At 41.6% G+C, this 25226-nt stretch overlaps 1 protein-coding gene across 3 annotated transcripts in view; it reads right to left on the bottom strand.

Moving 5' to 3' along the window:
• The window catches only part of lamb4 (laminin, beta 4), a 36795-nt gene extending 15963 nt beyond the window's left edge, over positions 1–20832 (bottom strand). For 2 of the 3 annotated variants that reach the window (XM_035157817.2, XM_035157815.2), the window contains exons 1-4: positions 7512–8330; positions 6975–7141; positions 6442–6577; positions 2816–2889 (exon numbers count right to left, since the gene is read on the bottom strand). In XM_035157817.2, the coding sequence (XP_035013708.2) occupies positions 2816–2889; positions 6442–6577; positions 6975–7141; positions 7512–7599 (465 nt within the window). In that variant the 5' untranslated portion in view covers positions 7600–8330. Of the gene's footprint in view, positions 1–2815; positions 2890–6441; positions 6578–6974; positions 7142–7511; positions 8331–20675 lie in introns of those variants that run through there. The other variant, XM_035157816.2, reaches the window with a different exon arrangement.
• Between the last annotated feature and the right edge of the window lie 4394 nt (positions 20833–25226).

The raw sequence follows: 25226 nt of genomic DNA on the forward strand, positions 1-25226 counted from the left end.
ACTCAATGAGACTATGACAAAACAATTCTAGAGGCCAATTTCACCTCCTCTACATGGACGACATCAAGCTGTACATTAGGAACGAGCCATCGACACACTGATCTACATCACCAGGATCTAGAGCAAGAATATGGGAATGGTCAGGAATGGTCAGATACCTCACTGGTATAACAACTTGGCCAAAGGAGGAGATCAAGGCCATTAATATCAAGACAACGGCAGATAGAAGTGGCTGATAAGGACAAATCCTACCAACACAAGAACAGGCGCTGAGCCCGAGCTCAACAGTTTCCAATAAATTTTCCCCAGACAGCGACACACCTGCTGAGGAACCACCTGTGGTTATTGGCGACTCTATTCTGAGAAACGTGAAGATAACGACACCAGCGACCACATTTAACTGTGGTCACTGGGTTAGGGTTAGGGTTATGCAAATATGTTGTTTCAAATATGCACAACACTGTACAGGAAGCCACTGCAGAGGGGCTGGAGAGCCGCATTCGGCTCCAGAGCCGCGGGTTGCCGACCCCTGTGTGGAACCGAATTTGTTTGATGTATTTGACGTTTTTGTGTCTCCTGTGGCAGCAGTGTCCATCACTTTTAGCTGTCCTCTGGAAACACTTCCGTTGTCGTTTTCTGTATTGTAATTGCGTTTCTGTAATGTAATTGTGTTGTGAAATTGATGAAGATGTTTTCTTACTTTGCTTGTGTTTTGTCCACTTGCACCATGCAGTGCGTTGAGCTCTCAGGGCCACCGTACATATGCGCTTCTTACGCACATACATCACATCTTCACTAAATCTGCATAAAAGCACACGCCTGCGAATGTTTCTTTGTCATTCCCTCTGCAGAATGCTCTTCACATGCTGTATGTTTGTCTCTATGATTGTCTGACCTTCCTTTAAAGGAATAAAGTATACTTAAAAGGCTATTGTTCTCAGATTTCTTTATTTCAGAAGTCACAACTTACAATTATTGACTTAATTTTATTATTGACTAACCCCTAACCCTAACCCTAACTGATTCTGGTAAGAAATTCGATTATAGTCAGTGTTTATCTGATAAAACTGTGAAGAAATTTAAAGAACTGCTTCCTTCTACACTAACCTCACAGCCAGGTGTCAGTACAACACAGGGAAGTCCTCACAGCTTCACTCCTACACTAGTTGATAACTTTGTCAAAAGTACAGCAGCCTCATTAAAAAAGAACCCTTGACACTGTCGCATGCTGAAAAAGAAGAAAGTAAATCAGAGGAGATTAGCTCCATGGTATAATTCTCAAACACGTGTTTTAAAACATCACGGCAGTTGGAGAGGAAGTGGTGTTCTACCAGCCAAGATGATTTTAAGGTAGCAGTAATTAAACCTCTGCTAAAAGAGCCGACTCTTGATCCATAGGTTTTAGCTAATTATAGACCCATATCAAAACTTAATTTCCACAATCCTTGAAAAAGCTGTTGCTAACCAGGGTTAGGGTTAGGGGGTTGAAGTCAAGATACTGCAGAGGTACGACAGAGGAGAGAAAACTCTGATCCATTTCCAGAAATGGGCTTCGTTCCAAATCTGCAGGGGGCCTCAGGAGCCTTATTATGTGGAACAGACTGTAAGCTGGTGGACATGGACACAGCTAAAGGAAAACATTTCTACACACAATATGGAAAAGCACTAAGAGCAAACTAAAGAAGAGAGCTGACACAGTGTGGAGACAGACACTGAACGCTGACATTGGAGTGAAACCAGGTTGGATGGTTTTATATAAACCTCCAATTAAAAAGAGAAATGGAGATTTGAATTGGAGGATTTTACATGGTGCTATTGCAGTCAACGCTTTTATCTCTGTAATCCGTCTGTTTCTAATGAGTGTATTTTTTGTGGGGAAGTGGAGACTGTTTTTCACTGTTTCAACGAACGTAAAACACTGCAGCCTTTTTAATGCACTGCGTTTTGTTTTTAAACAGTTTGGTGAAACATGGTCTCAGACCAACTTCATTTTAGGAGTCTGCTCCAAGAAAGCTGACGCCTCAAAATGGCAGCTGCTCCATCTGATAGTCGGAGAAGCCAAAATGTCCATATACAGTGGCAGAAAGAGTACAGTGGAGGGAAAGACAGAGCAGGAAGCACTTCCTGTTTTCATCTCCATAGTCAAGGCCAGAGTTTGGATAGATTTATAGATAGTATTTTTGGTAGAAGTATGAACAATGTGGATGATTTTATTGAAAAATGGTGCTATAAGGATGCAATATGTTGTGTGGCTGGAGACGACTTAAGGTTAAAAAAATCCTTTAAGATAAAGAGTCAGTGTTTGTTGTATTGTTTCTATTTGTTGTTATGAAAATAACGTTTTTGTTCTGTCATGTTGTGTCTTTTACATAAAAGGTTTTTAAAAATCAAATCTCTCTCTCTCTCTCTCTCTCTCTCTCTCTCTCTTTACTTTCTTTCTGTCTCTCCTCTCTTCCCCATTTTTCTCTCCTCACACCTCAGTTGAGTCAGATGTCTCCACACTGACTCTGGTTCTAGAGGTTTCTCCCAGTTAAAGAGTTTTTTCTCTCTCAGTCGTCAGAGCTGCTCATTGTGGGAACTGTTGGTTTCCCCATAAGTTTTAGGTCTTGATGTTCTATATAAAGAGCCTTGAGATTATATATATTATGATTTGATGTTATACAAATAAAACTGAATTAAATTGAAATGAGTATGAGAAGCTGGAAAAATACCACTGGCTGAAAGAGGAGCAAGAGAATATGTGGAAAGTGAAGACAACAGTGGTGTCACTGGTGTGTGTTTGTGTGTGAGTGTGTGTGTGTCAGTGTGTGTTTACCTTGAAGGTGAGAACCAAGTGGCTGAACTGGAACACGGTCTCCAGATTGAACTGGATACTGACCTGATGAACACCTGCCAACATATGTTTGAATAAATATTTAGTTGGGGGCGTTCCTGGAACGCGGACAATGTAGGACGTGTTTTACGGTAGCTCCGCAGGAATGTGTTGATATATAACTTTATTAATTTCTTAAGTCTGTCCACTGTTCATTTCTGTCACGAGTTTGGACTGCTTTCACTATATTACACATAATAAATTGCCGGATTTGTCTGGGTTAGGGTTAGAACATTATCTTATTTTGGGAGGAGACTTCAATTGTCCTTTCACTAGCATCGATTTCTTTTTGGTGGTCAACAGGCTGCTTAGATCCGTCTTTAGTTGTAATTATGATCCAATTGTCTTATCAGACCAGGCTTCAGTCTCTATGAATATCTACTTTCAGAAGTTTATTAATACTCTGCCACTGTTGCGTCTTTACACACATTTACTGCTTGAGAGGATTTTGTCAAATTTATTTCAAAGTGGCTCGAGTTTTTCTTTCTGGTTAATAAAACTCCAGATGTAACAGCTTCCATGTTGTGGGAAATGATGAAGGATTTTACAAAGTTTACGCGGATGATTTTTTGTTGCTTGTGTCTAATTTATCATGCTCCATTCCTGCAGCACTCTCAGTTCTAGACTCATTTATTAAAATATCTGGATATAAACTTAATCTCAGCAAAAGTGAGATATTTGCTGTTAACAGACATGCCAGAGTATCCACTCAACAACTTGACATTCAAGACCTCTAATTCTGGCTTTGTTTATCTTGGAATAATTGTGGCTGACACATTAAACGACCTTTGTAGGATAAATTTTCTTTCTTTTCTCATGCAAATTATACAAGATTTCGATCGATGGTCCCTCCTTAACCTCTCGGTGAAATTTGCCTAAAACGCCTGTCTAAGGCATACCCAAAGTAAATTGAAAGCTGTTCTTGAACCATTTGGAGTACATGCATGGTTTTGGTCTCTTTTGAAAGGTAACACTCTGAATTCCCCCCCCCAACAGTCAGAATCACTATAAGTGCTACTGGCATTGAGTAATAGAAGTTGGAACACACTGAAGTAGAAGGTTTTTTATTTCTGCCTGAATGTTTTTGGTAAACAGGTGCCTGCAGATGACTCTAGTTGGGACTTATGAGCTGGAAAACACTATGGGACCACAGCATGAAGCCTTACCTAGCCCAAATTCAAATTTGATAACAATACCACAGAAAATGAATATTTTACAGATGTTTTCCTAAGGGCATGTCTAGGCGTTTTCCAAAAAAGGCCATTTGGAGACTCCAAAGGACCCTTGGTAACCATGGTCACATACCTAGGCTAAAAAGGCTACTTTTACACTCAAACTTATACTTACACATAAAGGAGTCAAAACCGGTCATAGGGTTGAAAATTTATTCAAATATACATGTTACATGTTTTTGGCAACATGCCAGTCATTGTAGCAGTCACGACCGGGGACGAAACACAAAGGCACATCGCAGGAGGATAACTTCAGCCGACCAGCGGTGCTGTGCCCAGTGATATGGACTGGCCGGTGGTGTGCTCCGTGTGGAGCAAGAGATGGTACGGGTCTGGCTGTGAAAATAAAGAAATAACAGTCATTTACAAAACTAGATAAAACTTTTATGCATTCTACACAAACACACACACACACACAGTGAAACAACGTGGCACACACACATCCCCCACTTCAACAGTAACACCTAGACACACACACACCTCCTCCACATCAACACTAACACCAAAAGACACACATACACACACACACACACAGTGAAACAGAGGGGCACACACACACATACAGTAATTTACAAGTTATATATTATAATAAAATACTTACTTGTCAAGAGTAATGTCTCCTCCATCCAGGAACATGGCCTCTGCCTCAGAATCAAACGACAGCTCGCTCTCTTCGTCTGATACTTCGTCCCCAGACTGGTCGCTTTCACGCCGAAGACAAAGTTCACGGGCTTCTTCGGTCGAGTAGTTCCTTTTCACGGACGCACGAGAACCGAAACCGAAACCAGTTGTTCGCCTGTACGCAGTGACTTTCTTGGGGTCGCTTTATATTTACACAGAGAAGCAGCACATCTGCATGTTGGAAATTTCATTGGCTATACGAAACGCCAGTCATCAGAACAATCGGTTGCAATCGGCTCAGTATTTACACGACAGAAGAGAGGCAGGCACTGTCCTTCAACGAGGTCTCTCCTTGGCTATTGTAGGCTGTGGACAGGACATGCCCGCTCCTATTTGGTCAAGTGAGCTGTCCATCTAAAGTTCAGAGTGCAGCCTCTATTTTGATATCAAGATATCGGCTATGTTTACATGCTAACGGGAGTTACGAGGGAAAATACATCAAAGGTTACACATAGCTGCCGGCTAGTTTGAAATGATGCAACAGCAGTCTGTGGGTATTTATTGATGTAATAATGTGTTTTGGACTAAACGTGTTACTGGATTGGATCATCTGGACCTTTGGCAATGTATCAAGACCGTTTTTGTTGGAATGTTATCAATCTGTGGATTACGATGAGGCTTCTTAGGTGAGTGACCTCGATTTTGTTATTGGTTTTTTTTGTTGGTGGTCTGACAGAGGCGTTGATTGTACCTGCTGTGGTGATCGTATCTTGAAATGGTTTGCATCAATCGAATCACAGCTTTCCAAAAATATGTCGCATCAGTACCTAGCTATATGAAGCAGTTGTGTAAATAACAAAGTTTGACGCTTAACAGTCGCTAAGTGGTTAATCTGTCTGTTGCTGCTAGAATCAACACTAGCTAGATTAACATTTTTCTATATCCCAAAGCACTGGGTGGAATGGCGCTACCGAACATTTTGTTCTATTTTTGGGCAACAAATATTGGAAACTTGAACTATTGGCTTCGATATGAGGATATTGAGGCCCCTCCATCAGGGTTGGTTATGGAGGCAAACTCTGCTCATCCGGTATCATTGAAGCCTTATTGCACTCACCTCTTCTTTCTTTGATCTCTAGTCACAGAAAAAAAATGTGATAGTGGTCTTAAAATTTGGTTTCAATTTAGACGCCATTTTGGCTTACAGACACTCTTTATAGGGCACCATTAGAGGCAAATCATATCTTTCCCTCATCATCACTGAACAGTGCCTTTTCTATCTGTGCTAGGTTAGGTACACAAACTATGAGGGACCTATATGTGGATGATGTTTTTGCATCTTTTCAACAACTAGTTGACAAATTTTCACTCCCTAAAGGACAGTTTTTCAGGTACCTCCAAATTCGCAATTATATCCGCGGTTCATTTCCAAATTTCCCTGGCCTCCTCTTTTTGGAACTTCTCCCATCACTAAAGGGGTTGATCTCTATTATTTATTCAAACATACACAACCTCTATTCGGGCTAGGGTCTGTTTGTTCATCTGTATGTTGTTAACTGGCAACAATAATAACAAGTATTGGATGAATTACTGTAATTGTTTCTAAATGTGAAAATCAATAAACAAAGTAAAAAATAAATAAATAAATAAAGGTTTAGTTGATTGACTGATGACATCATACTGGTCACAAGATGTTTGTCTCATTTCTCAACTCACCGTTCTCAGACTGCCACCATTTTGTTTTTCTTTCAAGGTCAAAGGTTGTGATGATGTTCTCGATGCGGTGGCTGTTTGGGTTGCTATAGCGATTGTACGGCAGACGTGAGTCACATGAGAAACATTTCTTTTCCTCCTAATGGATGAAAAGATATTCATCATCATCTTCATCATGATCATTGTCATCTTCATCATCAACTTCTAGAAGAAGTGACGGAGTGAAAGAGAAGAGACAAAGTTAAGAATGTGGTAATGAGGAGGAGAAGTGGAAATGCTCCTCAGGGTGAAGAGAGAGAAGTAGAAGAGAAAAAAATAAAATGACAGATCTGAACATGTTTCAGTATAAAATTCAAACATGAGCCAGAAACATGTCAGAGAGAAAAAAAAACAGATCCTTCACTGGCACGGTGTTTATTTTACATTATATATCAAATTCTATTATATATATCATTATTTATATCAAGTTCTATTGTATATATCATATTATGTTTATCATATCATATAACCTAACCCTAACCCACAGTGCTTCTGACCTCCAAGTATCCGATGATGCAGTAGTTCTGAGCTCCATCCAGACCACAGGTTGATGAGGCTGAGAGCTGAGCAGCTCGACCCACCATCAGGTCACCCAGCTGAGGACTACACGAGCTGCCAGGACACTGGTCCTGGAGGTCCTGGAGCTGACTCACTGGAAGAAAAACTACAGAGACAGAGAGATTTATTTAAACTCTACAATAATAACAAGAAGAATTTACAAGCTAGATATGAATGAGTAGCGACAAAGTGGTGCAGTGGTTAGCACTGTTCCCAGTTCGAATCCCTTTTTGAGTTCACATGTTCTGTGTTTGTGTGTTTTCTCTTCGTCCCACAGTCAAACACAATCACAGGTGTGATGGACAGGTCACCTGTCCAGGTTTTAACCCCGCCTCTCACCCAATGTCAGCCGGAATTGGCTCCAATCCCCCCCATGAGCCTCAAGATGATAAGTGGTATAGATGATGGATGGATGATGTAAGGATGGGTGGATGGATGAATGATGATAAATGAGACGATGATGAAATTAAACTCACTGATGAAGATGAAGATCATGTTGATCATGTTTCTCTGACAGACTCTGATCAATGATGGATTCTGAAAGAAAAAAAACATGTTCATCATGTGTCAGGTTCAGAAACACGTGATGATACACATGAATTGAAGTGTACCAAGAAGAAATCAAACATTCTATGAAGGGTTAAGATTAGAGCCACTACATCCACTGCTTTTAAGAATGAGACTGTAGCACCTACAGTGTCAAAAACCTCCATTAGCAGGGATGTAGGAACAATATGGGTTAGAGTTATGGATCTGAACATCCAACAGTAAAAAAAATTACAGTAAGTTAAAACATACACATAAGACAATCAAGATTTGGAAGTTATCTCTAAAACTGCAGATTAAAAATGGATAAAAACATCTATTTTGGGGTTTGGGTTAATACTGACGCATACACATCTCAGCCAAGAACGTGATCCACAAAGAAATCAAACATTCTATGAAGAATTCATAAGTCCCACAAAGATCGCTGATGATCAGTCCGATTACTTTAAATTTTGATTTAATGGATCATCCTAAATGTGCGCAGATAATAAATTATACTTTATTTTAATTCATCAAACAGAGCGTATTGCCACCCAGCACAGCACGGAGACAGTCTTGGTTAAATTCACTAATGACCTTCTAATAGCTACAGATGTTTGTGTCTGTCCTCGTCCTTTTAGATCTCAGTGCAGCATTCAACACTATTGATCATCAAATTTTATTACAGAGACTAGAAAAGTTCATTGGAATTAAGGGAACTGCCCTAAACTGGTTTTCACCAAAGTTAACCATGGTGTTCCACAGGTTCTGTGCTCGGCCCAATTTTATTCTCATTAAATATGCATCCACTAGGAAACATTATCAGGACACACTCTGTAAAGAACAGTGTAATCAATTAACTAACCCTAACCCTATTAAACTCAGATAAAACAGAGGTTCTAATACTTGGCCCTAAACACCTTAGAGATACATTATCTAATGATGAAGCTGCGCTAGACGACATTGCCCTTGCTTCCAATGAAAGAGTCAGAAACTCTGGAGTGATCTTCGATCCCGATTTGTCCTTTAATTCTCACTTAAAACAAATTTCTAGGACCGCCTTCTTTCACTTGCGTAATATTCAAAAAATCCGACATGTCCTTTCTCAAAAAGATGCAGAAAAACTAGTCCACGCCTTTGTTACATCCAGACTTGATTATTGTAATTCCTTATTATCAGGCTCCAGCAGGAAGTCGTTAAAGACTCTGCAGCTTGTCCAAAATGCTGCAGCACATGTCCTGACAAGAACCAGGAACAGAGACCACATGTCTCCTGTATTAGCTTCACTACACTGGCTTCCTGTTACATTTAGAATTTAAAATCCTCCTCCTCACCTACATTAATTATATGGCAGCATCATACCTAAAATAGCTCATAGTACCATATCACCACTAGAGCCCTGAGATCCCAGAATTCAGGCTGTCGTCCCTAAAGTCTCTAAAGCAGAGGAGGAGCCAGATCTTCAGCATCAAGCTCCTCTCCTGTGGAATAATCTCCCACTTTCAGTTCTGGAGGCAGACTCCCTCTGTACGTTGAAGATTCAAACCTTCCTTTACGATAAAGCTTATAGTTAGAGCCGGTCCAGGTTTGTCTTGGACCTGATCTTAGTTCTGCTGCTATAGGTCTAGAAGGTCGGGGGACACATAACACATGGAGCTTCTCTTCCCAGCTTCTCCTTCCTCTTCTCCAACCTTATCACATCTAAGAAATGAATATCTCATCAATACATGTTACTGACTGGACTTCTTCCCCGGAGTCCCTTTGCCTTATCATCCACAGATCGTGGATTATGATGGTGGATCGCGAATCAGAGATCATGATCGTAATGACGGATCCTGTAGCGTGTTGGCATCTGATAGGGGTGGTGGACCACGATCGAGGTGGCAGCTGATGGTGGAACCCTAACCCTAACCCTCCTCACATGTGTCTCTGAGGTTTCTACCTTCTTTACCTGTTAAAAGGTTTTAGTAGTTTGACTCTTGTTGAGGGTTAAGAACAGAGGACGTCTCACCTTGTTAAAGCCTATGAGACAAACTGTGATTTGTGAATATGAGACTATACAAATACAATTTGATTGATTGACCTAGTGGTAATGTTGAAAATGACAACTTACTGAACTCCTCTCCCTCCCCCCAACATCCTTTTCCAAGTGTGAAGATTCTACAGTAGCCCTCAGGTGAGAAAAAAGGTTAAAGGTCATAACCCTAACCCCCCCTGGGCTCTTCTAGAAACATGTCGGAGTCTTCTGATGTAGAAACAAATGCTCAATTGTAGGCAACAGGATCATAACACTGATGAAAACATTTTAATAAAATGAAATTACATTTATATTAAATCCCACAAAATTAATTTTGAATTGATCCTGTAGTAGAAAAATTAACTAAGTGTGGTTGAAAAACTATTTTGTAGTCAGTATTTTTAGTAAGTTTTTTCAGCCCTGTCTAAAGACTTTTATGACCTGTATCTACATATATACAAACTGTCCAAATACTTTATGACCTGAGCTGTTTTATGGTCTGAACTGTTTATGACCTGAAAACTGCCAGACCCTTTTTATCACTTATTTACTCTCCAAAGAACTGAATGTATGTCTGCTTATCTCCTTAGGAAACACATGTAAATCAGTTGTTTATGTTTAGATTCCTCTCTCTCCTGCGTCTACAGAACCAGTCTGAACTGGTTCAGAGAGACAGCCTTAGTCCTCCTATATAAGATCCTTGTATTTGAGTGTCCTCCATCTTCACTCTGAGATCCTTGTGACTCTCTGTGTTGATCCTTTCTGCAGAAAGCCCCTATTAAAATACACGTAGATAACTTTGGTGTTCCAGCCTCTTGTATTTCCAGATTTCCATCACAATTTGGTGTCAGAAGTGGGATCGCACGACTGGACGCATCTGGACTTGGTGTCTACGGTTGAGTGATCTTCTTGGTAAAAAAGTTTCCAACCTTAACCTCCCCATTAGGACGGGTGAGATGCAGGGACCGAGACCCGAGCCCGGATCGTCTAAGCGCTGCGATCTATCTGGTGAGAATCTGAGATTTCAAGTGTAATTTATACCAGCAAACATAGTGTTACGAAGAAGTTGGTCTAAGGGGATTGGATCTCCAGACGGGTGAAAGCCCCGTACATTTTTAACCAAGGTTTAGAAGAAACCTGGAAGGTAGACTGACAAGGTACCTTAAAGAGTTGTTTCGACTGCAACCACAGAGAGGACATAATACTGAGTTGTATTTGCATTGTGTCAGGCAACTCACCAAAAGCGCGCTATGTAGAGAGCTTCTTTAAGGCAGTATGATTCATGTTGGTCAGGCAGGATATTTGAAGGTGTATTATCCCTCGTGTTGTTCCTGGGTCGGATTGACCCAGAGTGTGTGTGTGTGTGTGTGTGTGTGTGTGTGTGTGTGTGTGTGTGTGTGTGTGTGTGTGTGTGTGTGTGCGCGTGAGTGCGTGAGCCCTGGCCGGTCAGGGTTAGGGTGACCCAAGGATTGTCATTATCCAATTCTCCTGGGGTAATTGAGACCAATGGTTTGTCATTCTAGATTCTCCTGGGGGGTCATTTAGACCCCCAGAGAGGGCGCTGTGGTGCTCTGTGGGGTCATTTAGACCCACACCTGATTCCAATTGAAATCAAGGGGGGTACATTAGACCCACATATAAGTCTCAGTGTGCCACTCTCTCACGGACCATGGCACGATGTCGCGTCAGGAGCATTTCACCAGAGAACAGGTTCTCCAACAGCTATTCTCCCAGCAACCATCCTCTGAACCCGAAGAGGACGCGAAAGAGCCAGACCGAGAAGCGGACGGACAAGGAGATGGAGAAGCAGACCGAGAAGAAGACAGAGAGGACGGAGACGACGACGGCGACGACGGCGACGAAGACAACGACGGTGACTACGAAGATGACGACGGCGACGAAGACTACGATCCAGTGGGTGATGCTTCTGCAGATTCGTCATCCTTGGACGAAGAAGGACAAGACCACGGCGACACCACCACCACCACCACCGGACTCGTGGAAAGAGAGACCTTCCCGTCAAGAAACGGGGAAATAACATGGTCGTCGAGGGCGTACGGCCGAGAGGAGGGCCACTGCTCCTCCTCCTCCTCCTCCTCGTCTTCCTCCTCCTCTGCTGCGGCTCAAAGCGGGGTCCACCGGGGCCCCACGATCCACGCGACGTCCCGCACCGGTGACGTTCCGCCTGTTCATCACGCCGACGGTAGAGAACATCATCCTGGAGATGACGAATTGGGAGGGTCGTCGAAAATATGGCGACGAATTGAAAGGGATGGACGAGACCGACCTGCGCGCCTACGTAGGGCTGCTGATCTTAGCGGGCGTGTACAGGTCCCGGGGCGAGGCCGCCGCCAGCCTGTGGGACGCCGAGAGCGACCGGGCGATATTTCGTGCCACGATACCCCTAAAACTCTTCCACACGTACTCCAGACTGCTGCGCTTCGGCGAACGCGAGACGAGACGCACGAGACGAGCCACGGACAAATTGGCGGCCGTGCGAGAGGTCTGGGAGGCGTGGGTGTCGCGGCTACCGCACCTCTACAACCCGGGGCCCGAAGTGACCGTGGACGAGCAACTGGTTCCGTTCAGAGGTTAGTCTTTTTTTCCATTTTTTAAAAAAATATTATTTTTATGTTATGTTGTTATGTTATGTTGTTATGTTAGTTATGTTATGTTATGTTATGTTATTATGTTATGTAGATAGCGGCTGCTAGTCCTCGTCCTCATCTCATCTCCTCTCATCTCTTCTCCTCCTGTTTTTCTCCCTAGGGCAGTGTCCGTTCCGTCAGTACATGCCCAGCAAGCCGGTGAAATACGGGATCAAGTCGTGGGTGGCCTGCGATGCGAAATCAAGCTACGCTTGGAAGATGCAAATGTACACCGGAAAGCCGAGCGGCGGACGCCCAGAACGGAACCAGGGGTTGCGGGTAGTGCTCGATGTAATGGAGGGACTGCACGGTCGTAACGTCATGTGCGACAATTACCTCCTACGAACTCGTGCGGCAGCTCCTGGAGAGGAAGCTCACCGTGGTCGGCATGGTTCAGAAGAACAAGCCCGAGCTCCCGACCGGGCTGCTCGCAGTCAAGGGAAGAGAGGTGTTCTCATCCAAGTTCGCAATCACGCCCACCGCCACTCTGGTGTCCTACATCCCAAAGAAAAACAGGAACGTGGTGCTCCTGAGCACACGGCACGCTGAGGCCGACATCAGCGGCCGTGAGGATGGGAAACCGGTCATCGTCCTGGACTACAACCGCAACAAAGGTGGCGTGGACAACCTAGACAAGGTGATCGGAACGTACAGCTGCAGGAGGATGACCGCGCGCTGGCCCCTGGTCGTCTTTCACAACATTCTCGACGTCTCTTCCTACAACGCCTTTGTGATATGGAGAGAGATCAACCCAGACTGGATGCCGGGCAAGCAGAACAAGCGGAAGGTGTTCCTAGAGCAGCTGGGAAAGGCTCTCGTGACTCCGTTCATCGCACGAAGGGAGCGCATCCCCCACACGGAAGCGTGCTGTAAAAGCCACCGCCGCTGCACAGAGAGCTCTTGACTACGACGCTCGACCCGAGCGTCGGGCCTCCTCCATAGCCCTAGCAGCAGCCCCGCTCGGGGCGAGTAAGAGGAAGAGGTGTCAGATATGCCCCAGGAAAATGGACTGTCTATTGTCACTTGTCTATTGCCCTACGTGTGCGTCCTAATATGGGGTGGGCTATGTGAGGGGGCCAACAGCCGGGGGAAGCAGGGACAACACAAGGGTTAAAAAAAAAAAGAAAAAAAAAGAGATGAATTGAGAAATTACCAGTAACTAAGTAATTACAAGAGGAAATTACTATTGATTATATTATATAGGGGGTATTACATTATTTTGATGATGTTTATATTACTAAGTTTCCTATTTTGCTCCTTACGATAGCGTTTTGGAGATTAATTGAAGACTTAAGGTAACTAATACTTAAAATAAAAAAATTTCCTTACATAGGTAAATGAAAAACGAAAAGATTTGGATAATGGAACTGATCTGAGTAATCCTAATATGAACTTCATGTGGAGGAACTATGGTGACACAGCACTAAGTCTGATACAAGTGTGGATGAAAGAATGTGGGTTTCCAGCTGGGGGAGTTTTAGTATAAGGCAGCTGAAACAGCAGAGACTGAAGCTAGAGGAGAAAGAAAAAGTAAGTCAGGCCAGAAAAGTAAATCTTACATTTCAGGCAGATAGGAAGGTATGTGGAATGTGGTTAGAAGAATTGCATCAAAGGGACAGAAAACACACACTGGCAGGGACAGATAACACCTCACAAATGTCTCAGTGTCTCAAAATGCAGGTTTCCGACCTCGACTCTTCCCCGCCGAGAAGACGACAACCAGAACAACACCAAGCCCCACCAGAAGCGGATGTTCCACAGGCAGGAGCTCAGGCTCCACACCAACCTTTTCCAGCTAATAACATTCCAGACCCACAACTGCTCTCTTCCCTCGCACCAGACAAGGGGCAATATGGACTGGGACAGGATCCAGCCCAAATCGCAATGGTTGAAGTGACCTGATGTTGCCAGCCTGTTAAAACGTACAGGCATCAAGTGGGACTCGGGAAGAACTTAATAAAAGCACATGCCATTGATGCGAAGACGATAATTAAACATGGAGAAAAGAAGAAGAAGAAAAGAGAGACTGATCTGCATAAAGTCTCATTGACAATGTTCAGAGGTACATCGCAGATGCAAAAGAAGAGGATTTCACGGAAGAAGGGGAGATGGCATGTGGAATGATGATCAGGACATTTGTTTTCACTGTGGAGAGAAGGGACATTGGGCAAGAAATTGTCCGAAGAAACAGCAACAACCTGACAAGGCTGATGGAACTGAGGCGGGGATGGAGGAGAGGGAGGAACCAGCAACTTTGAACAGAGAGCGAGACCGTGAGGAACACCTCACACATCAAGAGGGTGAATGCACCACACCAACACAAACACTTATCATAGAAGTAAAAGATTTTTTGGAAAAGAAAGACAAACTACTGATAGGAACATATGTTAAATATCAATGAGATGTCTATGCTAATATGCCAACGCACACACTCACAGTGCTAGGAAAAGAGATTATATTCCTTTTAGATTCAGGAGCAACACGTTCAGTCATCAAGAGTGATATGTTTGACACACATCCTAAAATGAGCGAATGAGTTGTTAGATCTGTGTTAGATTCAGGAAACACCGTGGTTGAAAAATACACGACTCCCTTAATATGAGGTGATATTATAATATAATATAATATGAGGCATCACAGAAAAATTCAAGTGTTCATTTTTGCTATACTCATGTTGTCCAATTAATATGATGAGAAGTGATGTAATTTGTCTTGTGGATATTTTTATAGTTTCCACCCCATCAGGAGTCATAGTGGTCCGAACGGCTGATCTGGATACACCACAGATTTACACATGCATTAAGTGTAATGCTGATTCACTGTTATATGCGTATGAATGGAAGCTCTGTTCATCTGTTGTCACATCAATCAACACTGATCTAGTGGATAAGGCACATTCAGTCACACTAAGAGCAGACACCAGTATCTGCATCCAGAAGATTTACACTGCACTGCACTCAAACACAAAGGGAGAGATGCAGGTTTTGAAAAAAGATGGTTTAGAGAAAGTTGTAAAGAAAGTTGTGTGAAAGAGAATTTAACGCTAAGTTGCAAGTTCTGGAATGAACATAGATTTGCTGTTTCTGTAATTTTACCCAAGCCAGAAAATAAGTCACCCTCTCAGTTCCTTCACAGATGTTCAGAGGCTGCTTCCTTTTTTGACGTTCCTGGTTCACACTCACATGTCTTGCTGTCAAAACACAAAAATGATGAATGGCAAGACTTGGGACCATGGATAAAAAATGTGTCAATGCTGACGTTTGGGAAAAGACATCAGATCCTGTGGTTCAGTATAATCCATTTTTTAAAGTGTTTAGAAAATGATTTACATCTGTTGTTCACAGATTCAGGACTGTTCAACTGGCACCAGACACACATACAGACGCCCAATATGCATATGTATATTTACATTATACAAACAACATTTTAAGGGCTCAGAGGTAATCATGATGTGGGTTTAATTCAAAACATGGAACCTGTGGTTATCACACCATGATCTGACAACATCCACTGAAACAGAAAGCCATCGATGGTATTACACCAGTTTTCAACTCTCTATTGAAGGCAGGTGTAATTGTTCCTTGCAAGGATTCACTCGTGCACACTTCGATTTTTCCGGTGAAGAATATTTTTGATAAATTACAACCTGATGATTTGCGATTCATCCAAGATTTGTAAGTTGTCAACGCCGCAGTACAACAATGCGCTCCGTCTGTTCCAAATTCTTAGACAATCCTTTAGCAAGTTCTGAAGGATAGTAAATGGTTCTCTGTTGTTGATCTGGCAAATGCATTTTTCAGTGTTCAAATTGATGAAGACAGCCAATACTGGTTTGCATTTGAGTTCAACAGAGAAAGTTATATCTTCACATGCCTTCGTCAAGGCTATTGTGAATCACCGACCATTTACAACCAGGCACTAAAGGAAAGCTTAAGATCATTAGAGATAACACCAGGAAGAGCACTTTTACAATATGTTGACGATTTAATGATTTGTGCATCCAACTAAAGAACAATGTGAAAAGAATTCTGTGGCTCAAATTAAAACATCTAGCTGCAGAAGGACATAAGGCAAGCCTGAAAAACTGCAGTTTGTAAAAGAACAAGTTTCATTTTTAGGGCATGTGATCACAGCAGAGGGCAAATCCCTCTCCCCTAAGAGAGTAACAGTAATTTAAAATATTCCTAAACTGTTACAAAGAAACAAGTGATGTCATTCCTGGGAATGTGTTTTTATTGCAGATCATTTATTCCTAACTATGCTGTCCTCGAGGAGCCCCTCAGCGCAATCGCACACGGGCAAGGCCTACAAGCATATAGTGAGGTGACATGGACTGATGACACAGAGAAAGCTTTCACTGACTTGAAACTGACCTTACAAACGACCCCGACCTTAGGACTACTGAACCCTGATGACCTTTCACACAGGCAGTTGACGAGAAGGGGGGGGGCTACATGACATCAGTGCTACTCCCACACCATGAGGGCAAACAGAGACCTGTGGCATTTTTCTCAGCAAAACTTGATCCTGTTGATACAGGCCTGCCTACTTGTCTCAGAGCTGTAGCAGCTTCAGATAAGACGGTCATGGTATCCAAGAATTTAGTAGGATACTCCCCACTCACCCTGCTGATCCCAAATGCTGTGTCTATGATGCTATCTATAACATGCTGTTCTGTTGGAAATGCCTAACATCAGTGTGAAAAGAAGTAATGTTCTAAACCCAGCTACTCTTCTTCCAACAGAAGGAGATGGTGAACAACACAACTGTGTAGTAACAATAGCTGAAGTTTGTTTCCCCAGACCAGACTTACAGGAAACACCACTGCAGAATCCAGACTTTGAACTGTTTGTGGATCAGCATCTCGCAATTCAGACACGGGAGAAAATCAAGTGTGTTTCTCTGTGGTAACAGCACATGATACATTGATTGCACGACCACTTCCTGCTTCTCTGTCTGCACAAGCAGCAGAGCTCACTGATCTCATTGAAGCATGCACATTGGCTGAAGGGAGAATATCTACACTGACAGTAGATATGCATTTGGTGTAGTAAATGATTTTTCACGATTTGGAAACAGAGACAAAACAATTGCACATCATGCTCTAGTGTCTCAGATGCTTGATGCTGTCCTCCTCCCCAAACAGGTTGCAGTATGTAAATGTGATGCTCACACTTCTAATAATGACCCAGAGCGGAGGCAGCAGCGAAAGCAGCTGCTCGCCAGCCGCTACCTGCTTCACACATTCTCTGACAGGTCGACCCCACCCCCCCCACAGCTGACCTGCAGGAACTCCAACTTAGAGCCACAGCAGATGAGCGTGCACTTTGGAGGAGATGTTGGCCGCATGTACACAGATGGGGTGTGGGTGGACCTTGATGATAAACCTTGTCTGCCAAACTATCTGTTTCCCTATTATGCAAAGTTAACGCATGGGATGAACATGTTTCGAAAGGATCGATGTTGGCTGCAAATTTACAACACTGGTTAACAAAGGGGTTTTCCAACTACTCTCAGAAATTTTGTCACGTATGCATGATTTGGATTCCATTTGTTAGTGCGGCATTAAAACAATTAAGTAAATATTTGGGCATTGATTTGAGACAACATTGTGTCTACCACCCATCCAGTGGTGGAGCGGTGGAAAGAGAAATGGCACACTAAAAAACAATTGGCTAAATTTTATGAGGAAACTGGATTGTCATGGACTAAATCTTTCTCGCTTGTTCTCATGCAGATGAGAATGAAAATTAGACCAAAATATGGATTGAGCCCATTTAAGATTCTGTTCTGACGTCCAGCAAACAAGGGCATTGGACCTGTTAAAAGGCAATTGCCCTGAATAACGCTCTGTGATGAAGATTGTGAGGATGTTGTACTGGCTGTTTAGTCGGCTCTTATCAGTCCTTACTCCCTTCTGCGACGCATTTCTTTGTCCACAACAATGGCAGTTTGCTTTGCACTACAGTGCTGATGATGATGCATTTTGAATCATTGTGAATTGATGTATTTGATTTTTTACAGTAGTTCTCTTTTGTTGTCATAAATAACAAAAAGGAGGGAAATGTAATAGAAAAAATTAACTAAGTGTGGTTGAAAAACTATTTTGTAGTTGGAAAGTAAGTTTTTTCAGCCCTGTCTAAAGACTTTTATGACCTGTATCTACATATATACAAACTGTCCAAATACTTTATGACCTGAGCTGTTTTATGGTCTGAACTGTTTATGACCTGAAAACTGCCACACCCTTTTGCCACTTATTTACTCTCCAAAGAACGGAATGTATGTCTGCTTATCTCCTTAGGAAACACATGTAAATCAGTTGTTTGTGTTTAGATTCCTCTCTCTCCTGCGTCTACAGAACCAGTCTGAACTGGTTCAGAGAGACAGCCCTTAGTTCTCCTATATAAGATCCTTGTATTTGAGTGTCCTCCATCTTCACTCTGAGATCCTTGTGACTCTCTGTGTTGATCCTTTCTGCAGAAAGCCCCTATTAAAATACACGTAGATAACTTTGGTGTTTCCAGCCTCTTGTATTTCCAGATTTCCATCACAATCCTGAACCAGGACATATACAACCAATCCTCTGGTTAAATCTTTCTTCTTCACTGGTCATGCGTTCAAACAGCAGTATAGTGGTTACTCCCTGAAGGGACAGATGAACTTTGAGTGGAATGTTTGGGCCTCAGCAGTAATTATGGGAATCAACTGAACTTCTACATAAAGAACAAACTGTTCCAACATGATCATCAGAGAAAAAACCCGGAAAAGAGCTGCATAAATCTGCCTATTGCTTTCATGCACCTTGAACAGATGAACACACTTAGATTCAGTGTCTTCCTTTATTTAAAAAATGCAGGCTTTGGGTTAGATGGTGACCGACAGTCAGAGCATCAGCTCCACATCTTACTCTGATCTTTTCCAGTATCTTCAATTGACCTCAGACTGGATCAACAGCTCCTGGTTTCAGTCTGATTGTAATTTGTTTCAGTGCTGATACCCAGACACTGCTTCAGCTTTTAGCCTCTGCTGCTCTCCACTTTTACTCTTTTAGGTCACAGTATTACCACAGTACTACCACAGTGCTACTGATACTGTAGCACCAGCTGTGTCACTATGAATTTTTCATTCATGCTGCAGAGATGGCGATTCTGCTGCAGCAGCAATAACATCGGTTCAGCAAATCATTCAAACTTATTAATAAACCACACACATGAATAGTAATAAAGAAAAATCTGTTTCTTTTGATGAAAAACATTGAGTATAAAATCTTCAGTGCAGATAAACCAGGTAGGATGAACACAAGGTTTTCTAACTTCACTCTGCACACAAACTATAAAAAGTGACTGAATATTGTAGAAGAGTTTGAGGACGACTCACTATTGACGAGGAATCATTCTGAAGTACCAACACAGGACAAGGAAACACAACATTACTATATAATATAATATAATAGTATGTAATATAATTATAACAAATGATTAGATCATTAAAAATACAAACAGTAACTGAGAGAGTGGATGAAAGGGACTAAAGGACAAAACATGGAAATACGACAAAAACAGAATGTGTTTGTGTAAGAACTCAGAAGCATCAGGTTGAAAGTGCTGAGACCAGCTACAGTCAGTAGTAACCCTTGTTTTATAACAGAGTAAGACAGTTTGATTCAGTTGATAATGTGCCGTTCAAATAACGTTGAAATATATTGTATATGAGCTGGAAGCTATTTCCATTTTTAAAAAGAATGGTGAAATTAAATATAAAGTTGTATCTGTGACAAGGGAGACATTTAGCAACACAGTTAAGATCAATCCGATGTTTAACATAATGAGACCAGATCTTTCAGTATATGTTGGGAGAGATGATGTGGTCACATGAACCATGATAAAAATGTATTTTAATGGACATATTTCAACAAATTATTCTCACAAAAATCCAACCCTAACCAGCCACAGTGAATTTCAACACTGTTCTTTGCTGATTAACTTAAGTGGCTCTAGGAAAATGTTTTCTATTGTAGGTGCACTTTATTTCAAGGTGACAATGCTGAGGTAGAACATGATCAACTGTTGTCACAAAAACAACACACAATAAAAGCATCCACAAACTAACCAACATTAACACGAAAAATACATATTGTTTTTCAATAGAGACGATTTAAAGTTTGTTTTAGGTTTTCTAACAGAATGTTCATATAATGATGCATTTAGATTTAGAGCCAGTGGATGTAGTTAGTCAATGTGTGTTTGTAGATGTAGAGTTGGTACATGTAAAATATGTACATTTTTTAGATTTAGTGTTAGTAGATTTAGTATTTGTAGATGTAGAGTTGTTAGCTGGAGTCATTGCTGTAAATGTAAGGCTACCTCTGACATCGATTTGTTTACATATTTGTTATCTTACACATATTAGATGTAATACTAAAGAAAAGTGAATAAAGGTGAACTCACCTGCTGCAGCTTCACTGACATAAAGAACAGATCTGAACAAGTAATGACTGAACACACCTGAGAAGATAACAAAACTGATCACCTGAGGCTGTACCTGTCAATCACAGTGAGAGAGAGAGAAAGAGGGAGGGAGGGTCGAGAGCGAGAGGGAGAGAGAGAAAGAGACGGAGAAAGAGACAGACATGGGTGGGGTGTAGAGAGAGAGAGAGACAGAGTGAAAAAAGAAGGAAGGGGGAGAGAGAGAAGGAGAGGTGGGTTTCAGAGAGAGACAGAGGAGGGGGAGTGAAGAGAGAGGCAGGGGAGGGGAAAAGACAGAGAGAGAGTGTGAGTAAGGGACGGAGAGGGAGGGAGAGAAAGAGGGGTGGGGCGCAGAGAGAGGGAGAGAGAGTGAAAAAGGGAGGGTAGAGGGAGGGAGAGAAAGAGGGGTGGGGCGCAGAGAGAGGGAGAGAGAGTGAAAAAGGGAGGGTTAGGGTTGGGTTGGGGTTCAGGGTCAGAGTCAGACAAGGGGGTCAAGGTCAGTGATGAGGTCAGGGATAGAGTTCGGAATGGACTTCGTAGGCACGGCCACAGGAGGGTGCCAGAGCGTCATTGCAGGGCACACAGGCCCAGTCTGATGTTGACATCATGTTCCTAAAATGAAAGAAAAGAAAGTATTTTAGTTGTCACAGTCAGTGTTTATATATAGCGTTAGGGTTAGGGTTGGGGGTATAAGGGTGATTATGCCTGATGACTCTCATGCACATACACACACAAAGGCATGAATAAAGTAATGTTTAAGTGTTTTTAAGGATTGACGGTTTTGTTAAGGATCAACTGGTTAGGATTAGAATTAAGGTTGAGGATTAACTGGTGATATATAAAATCAAATAAACTATGAAAGGGTTAGGGTTAGAAAAAATATCTCGATGACTCCCCCTGCTTTGTCCGATGACTGGGCAGTTTGAACTAGGGAGTCAAAGGCAATGCACTGGCCCACGCACGTCATCGACTACTCTCCATTCTCACCTATCCCCTTTGCCTGAAATGGCTTTTGATATGAGTTGTTTTTTAATATGAACGTTATTTTGTTTTGGGATATTGTTCCTTTAAAAACTGGTTTCAGTTTTGTGGATATTTTAAATCTTTCATTGTAAGTGCTTTCTGTTTTTGTTTCTGTATTGATATTTCATGATTTATTGATTCTCATTCCATTGTTTGAATTATTGGTTGTTTGATTTTGGCGGAGTTGGTTGGACTATTATTTCTATAGATACTATTTTAATTTCCTAATTTTACATTATGGAACACATCATCAGTAGTGGACCTCAGGATCATCGGGTGTTTCGGCCATCATCACTAGACACCCTCTCCGGAAGGCCCCGCAAGTGTGATCAAGCCCAGGGTGTGTCCAACTAAGTTTTATTATAATCTAATTCTAAGATAATTTAGAAAAGGATTCACGGTTTTGTTAAGGATCAACTGGTTAGTATTAGAATTAATATTAAGGATAAAATGGTTTGGGTTTGGATTAGAGTTAAGATTAATATAAAGGATTAAAAGGTTAGGTTTAGGCATGGGGTTAACTGGTTAGGTTTAGGCGTGAATTAACTGGTTAGGTTTAGGCGTAGAATTAACTGGTTAGGTTTAGAGTTAAGGTATTGATTAAGGTTAGGATAATGGTTAAGATTAGAATTAAGGTCATGTTGAGGCCTCTGGCTCTGGCTCTGAGTTTCAGCCCCTAGTGGAGACTCTGGGGATGACATCCTTTAAATTCTGGTTCTCTTCAGTAGGTGGAGTTGGATAAATAACTGAGTCATACTCACTCTGCTCAGTGCCCAGTCGGGGTTGGAACATCGGTTTCATCCTTCTGTTGGTTTTGGAGAAAGGCCACATGCCGTGAAGCTCAAAGCTCAAAGCTCAAAAAGTCCTCCACTGGGAATGATGGAGCTCCTAAAAGTTCCTGTGCCCCATACACGCCACGACTCAGGGAACTTCTGAGCAATGCTCTGTGTCACTTACACCGCAAGACATGCTTTAGTATTGTTACAACAGACTCATCTTGGATTTCTCCATGGATTGATCTAAAGAGCTGATTCTCTGTGGGGCAGGTGTAGTCTGTGTGTACACTCCTTACTCATGGTTTTGCTGAGTTTGGAATTTTATATTATAAAAGGATCTTTATTAAGAGAACTCCCTCTTAGGATGGTAAATATCCTATAATTTTAAGTTTGGGTGGCTTATATGCAGAGATATTTTAAGAAAAGTGATGTTAAGGAAACAATCCCATAATGCATTGCAGGAGAGGTGTGTCACCTGGTAAAAGAGTCTATGAGAAACATGTCAAACTTGTTTAAAATTGAATAATTGTGACCTAAAACAAGTCAAACTATTAGAGTGAATTAGGTAGGACCCATCTATATGAATTATTTATCCAATTGGTTAATAGTCTCCTTGGATTTATCTGTGAAGTACATTAAGTTTCTATTTATTCAGTTCGGAGTGGTTTTAATTATTATCTCTTCCTTAGTGTGCCAGTAGGGGTAGTGTTTGTCTGACAAACTAATATAAATCGGTACGCAATCATTCAATTAATAAATAAATAAATAATTAAATAATTAAAAATCTTAAATTAGAGAAATTCCTCTGGGTGATATTTTTCTGATCGTTTTGGATTTATTTTGCAGATAAGAGAGAGTAATTTGACTAGACTTGTTTTATAAACCAATCCCATCATCCTTTAGGAGTAATGGACCAATCAGTAGACACCGTCTCTTTATTAAGTTAAAACACCTTTGTAATGTCTGTAAAAATTATTTATTATCATAAGAATTTAATCCAAATGTTAGAGTAGATTAAGTAGGGTCCTCCTTACTAAATAATCAATTTATTGGTTAATTATTCCACTGAAATTATCTGTTAATTAAATTTAGCTGTTAAAAATGATAAAACTGATATATTCTTAATTTTCTGTGATAACATAATGAGGGAAACAGAGTCAGGGAGAGAGACCTGTACGGGTCAAACCCTCCCCCGCCGGACCGGGCTGTGGACTCTGTCTCCCCCTTTACTCCCTCACTGAAGTGAGGGAAAGAGGAGAGAAGAGGGATTTTTTATATATTAAATACTTTATATATGAGTTGGGATATTTATAGTAATATTTATTTATATAATTGTAAGAGTTTTCAATATAATAATTGTAATTATTTTGTGATTTCCTCTAGGATTAGTTTTTAAAGGTTGACCTCAGGTAAGTCTGGATAGTGTCTGATATTCTAGAAGATGATTTTCCATCTTTTTTCAGGTTTGAGGGCAGAGCTCAGATCTGGGTTTGTTCTGCCTCCTGCTGTGAATACAATCTGCCGGTTCTGATCTTTGCTCCCGGCTTTTCTTGTGGTTTAGAAGTGTCGTTGTTAGTTAGACTGGGTTTTGTTTTGTGGATTTGGGGTCCTTGGACTGGTTCTTTTCTCCTTTGTGTCGCCCATCAGTTCACGTCCTTGTCTTGATTCTTTGGCTGCAGAGAGCAAACGTTTTGGAAGGGGTAGGCAAATCGGTTTTCAAAGAGAGCCGTTCGTCCGATGGCTCTGGCTGGGTTAGGGTTAGAAAAAATATCTCGATGACTCCCCCTGCTTCGTCCGACGACTGGGCAGTTTGAACTAGGGAGCCAAAGGCAATGCACTGGCCCACGCACGTCATCGAGTACTCTCCATTCTCACCTATCCCCTTTGCCTGAAATGGCTTTTGATATGAGTTGGTTTTTAATATGAACGTTATTTTGTTTTGGGATATTGTTCCTTTAAAAAAACTGGTTTAAGTTTTGTTGATATTTTAAATCTTTCATTGTAAGTGCTTTCTGTTTTTGTTTTCTGTATTGATATTTCATGATTTATTGCTTCTCATTCCATTGTTTGAATTATTGGTTGTTTGATTTTGACGGAGTTGGTTGGACTATTATTTCTATAGATACTATTTTAATTTCCTAATTTTACATTATGGAACACATCATCAGTAGTGGACCTCAGGATCATCGGGTGTTTCGGCCATCATCACTAGACACCCTCTCCCGAGGAAGGCCCCGCCAGGGTTGATCAAGCCCCAGGTGTGTCCAACTAAGTTTTATTATAATCTAATTCTAAGATAATTTAGAAAAGGATTCACGGTTTTGTTAAGGATCAACTGGTTAGTATTAGAATTAATATTAAGGATAAAATGGTTTGGGTTTGGATTAGAGTTAAGATTAATATAAAGGATTAAAAGGTTAGGTTTAGGCATGGGGTTAACTGGTTAGGTTTAGGCGTAGAATTAACTGGTTAGGTTTAGGCGAGATTATGGTTAGGTTTAGAGTTAAGGTTTGATAGGTAGGAGGGTTAGGGTTAGGGTTAGGGTTAGGGTTAGGGTTAGGTTTAGAAAAAATATCTCGATGACTCCCCCTGCTTCGTCCGACGACTGGGCAGTTTGAACTAGGGAGCCAAAGGCAATGCACTGGCCCACGCACGTCATCGACTACTCTCCATTCTTACATATCCCCTTTGCGGATTGGCTTTTAACTGTGGTTTGGGTTTTTGATTTAGAACG

Source organism: Hippoglossus stenolepis, chromosome 5 (genome assembly GCF_022539355.2).
Source record: "Hippoglossus stenolepis isolate QCI-W04-F060 chromosome 5, HSTE1.2, whole genome shotgun sequence".
NCBI classification, from domain to species: Eukaryota; Metazoa; Chordata; class Actinopteri; order Pleuronectiformes; family Pleuronectidae; genus Hippoglossus; species Hippoglossus stenolepis.